General features: G+C 45.2%; 1 protein-coding gene across 7 annotated transcripts in view; it reads left to right on the top strand.

Annotated features, from left to right (window-relative positions):
• Positions 1–2500, top strand: part of LOC125046208 (adenosylhomocysteinase-like 1) — a 234893-nt gene that overhangs the window by 114213 nt on the left and 118180 nt on the right. For all 7 annotated transcript variants that reach the window (XM_047643998.1, XM_047643990.1, XM_047643962.1 and 4 more), the window contains one exon: positions 248–341. In XM_047643998.1, coding sequence (XP_047499954.1) covers positions 248–341 — 94 coding nt within the window. The remainder of the gene's footprint in view (positions 1–247; positions 342–2500) is intronic.

Below are 2500 nucleotides of genomic sequence, written 5' to 3'. Positions count from 1 at the left end.
TGCACATGTATATGTATATCTGTTACTACACATATACACTTACATATACATATATGCGTATACATGAATTCACATGCATGCATGCATACATACATACATACATGCATATATATATATATATATATATATATATATATATATATATATATATATATATATATATATATATATTGTATGTGTGTGTGAGATCAACTTCCTCGGAAATCGCGTAAAATCTTTTCCTAACCTTTTTTCTTTGTCTCCTCAGGGCGAACTAGCAGTGCCTGGGGGCGGCGGCAAGTCCCGGCGCCGATACAGGAGCAGGTCGCTGTCCCAGTCTTCCACGGACTCTTACTCCACCTGTAAGTGTACTCTCTGTTTTGAGTTTGTATTGTTTATGGATTGGCCCGTGTAAGTGCTTGGGGCCACTACTCTTCTCGTACGCTCTCTTGTGGTTGAATCTGGTGTTGGTGTTTCAGTTGATCGGTCCACAGTAGTATATCGCGTTTTCCTTCATCATGGCAATTTTTAACTTGGAGGCTGATGTACAACCAGCCCCTTGTATTCACGTGGTAAAAAATAAATTAAAAAAGGAAGAAAAATGAAAGGAAGACATCAAGGAAGAGAAAAACAGAATGACTGAAATAGAGAAAAAGAAAGCAGACGAGTAAGCAAGCATACCATTTCGGGCCTTGCTTGGATTTTTTATGAGAGTGCATGTGCGTCTGTGTTTATGCATGTGAAGGCATGACCATGCTGCATGTTGAAAGTGCACCGTTGAAGGCGCATGCTGAAGGCCTATTTTGTGTGGCGCATGGCCTCTCGGTAAGTCTATGTGCGAGGTAAGCTCACCTAAGCTCTTCTTAATTGCCTGGTATAGCCGACCAGGAGAAGGAGATCAAGCTGATTAAAACGACGTAGAAAAGGCAGAACCAAATTTGGCCTCGGCAGCGTTGCAGGGCATCTGCATAGTTGCATGGCCCTTCTATTTCTTGGGCTTTTCTCGCGGTGTTTTTGGGTGGCATGGGCGGCGCTCCCGTCAGACGTGATAAATAGGTGTTGTTATTGATTTAATGCAGAGCGCCACGTGCAAAGGTCTTGCAGATTTATGGCACGCGCGGTATGTATTCGTTCCATTGCAAGTGTTGCTGAATCATAGTGTATTTGTACGAGGAATCTAACGTTGCAGAAGGAATTGAGTGCCTAGTGAATGTGACAGCTATATTTTTTTTTATTCCTTGTCTTTTTTTTCTTTTTTTTTTCTTTTTTTGTCGGTGGAATGAGATGAGACTACGTAAAGAGGTTAGTTTTACTGTGTGATTCATATACGCCCCTGGAGTTCAGAAAGACTGTGTGGGAGTGTGTGTTTGTATGAACGAGGGAAAGTGATGGAATGTAAAGGGAAAATAGAGTGAGAAAGAGGTTTGCGTTGCGTCATTCGTCGGCGTCATCGTCAGCCCTTCGTCACGATGACTTCCTTCGAATCCGCAGCCATCAGTATATTCACGATCATTTTTACCTGATGTTACCACCATCACTTCCTCCACTATCATTTGATGTAACTATCTTAACCATCACTATCACTTTCTTCATCATCGTTTGAGGTCGACGCATTACATCGCTACTATCACTTCCTTCACTATCATTTTACGTAGCCACCTTCACCATCATCACCACTTCCTTCACCCTCTTTGACGTCACTACCTTCACCATCACCATCGATTCATTCACTATTTACCTTCACCACCGCCATCTTCATTCACCATTTACCTTCACCACCGCCATCTTCATTCACCATTTACCTTCACCACCGCCATCTTCATTCACCATTTACCTTCACCACCGCCATCTTCATTCACCATTTACCTTCACCGCCATCTTCATTCACCATTTACCTTCACTACCGCCATCTTCATTCACCATTTACCTTCACCACCGCCATCTTCATTCACCATCATTTGTCGTCGCCATCTGCACCATCACCATCACTTTCTTCACCGCAAATTATCGCTGACTTTACCATTACGATCACCATCATTTCCCTCCCATCGCTGACGTCACCACCCTCACCATCACCATCCTTTCCTTCGCCATTAGCGCTTCCGCCGTTCACATATCGCCGCTGATGATTTGAACGCAAGAAGGATGACGTAACCGAGCCTAAGAAAGCGAGCCGTCACAAAATACTCTCAAGCGATACGGGGTTTTAGATGTCAAAATATCTCTTATATTGGCCTCAAGACGGCTTCCATTTGCCGCGTTTCCCCGAGAGGGAGGTGGGGAGGGAAGGGGAGGGGAGGAGAGGGATGGGAGGGATGGGAGGGATGGGACGGGATGGGATGGGAAGGGAAGGGATGGGATGGGAAGGGATGGGATGGGATGGGATGGGATGGGATGGGAAGGGATGGGATGGGAAGGGATGGGATGGGAAGGGATGGGATGGGAAGGGATGGGAAGGGATGGGATGGGATGGGAAGGAAAGGGATGGGATGGGAAGAGATGGGAAGAGATGGCAAGAGAT

This window comes from Penaeus chinensis, chromosome 4 (assembly GCF_019202785.1).
Source record: "Penaeus chinensis breed Huanghai No. 1 chromosome 4, ASM1920278v2, whole genome shotgun sequence".
NCBI classification, from domain to species: domain Eukaryota; kingdom Metazoa; phylum Arthropoda; class Malacostraca; order Decapoda; family Penaeidae; genus Penaeus; species Penaeus chinensis.
Note: the sequence above shows the minus strand (reverse complement) of the source record. Positions and strands in the feature narration are given on the sequence as shown.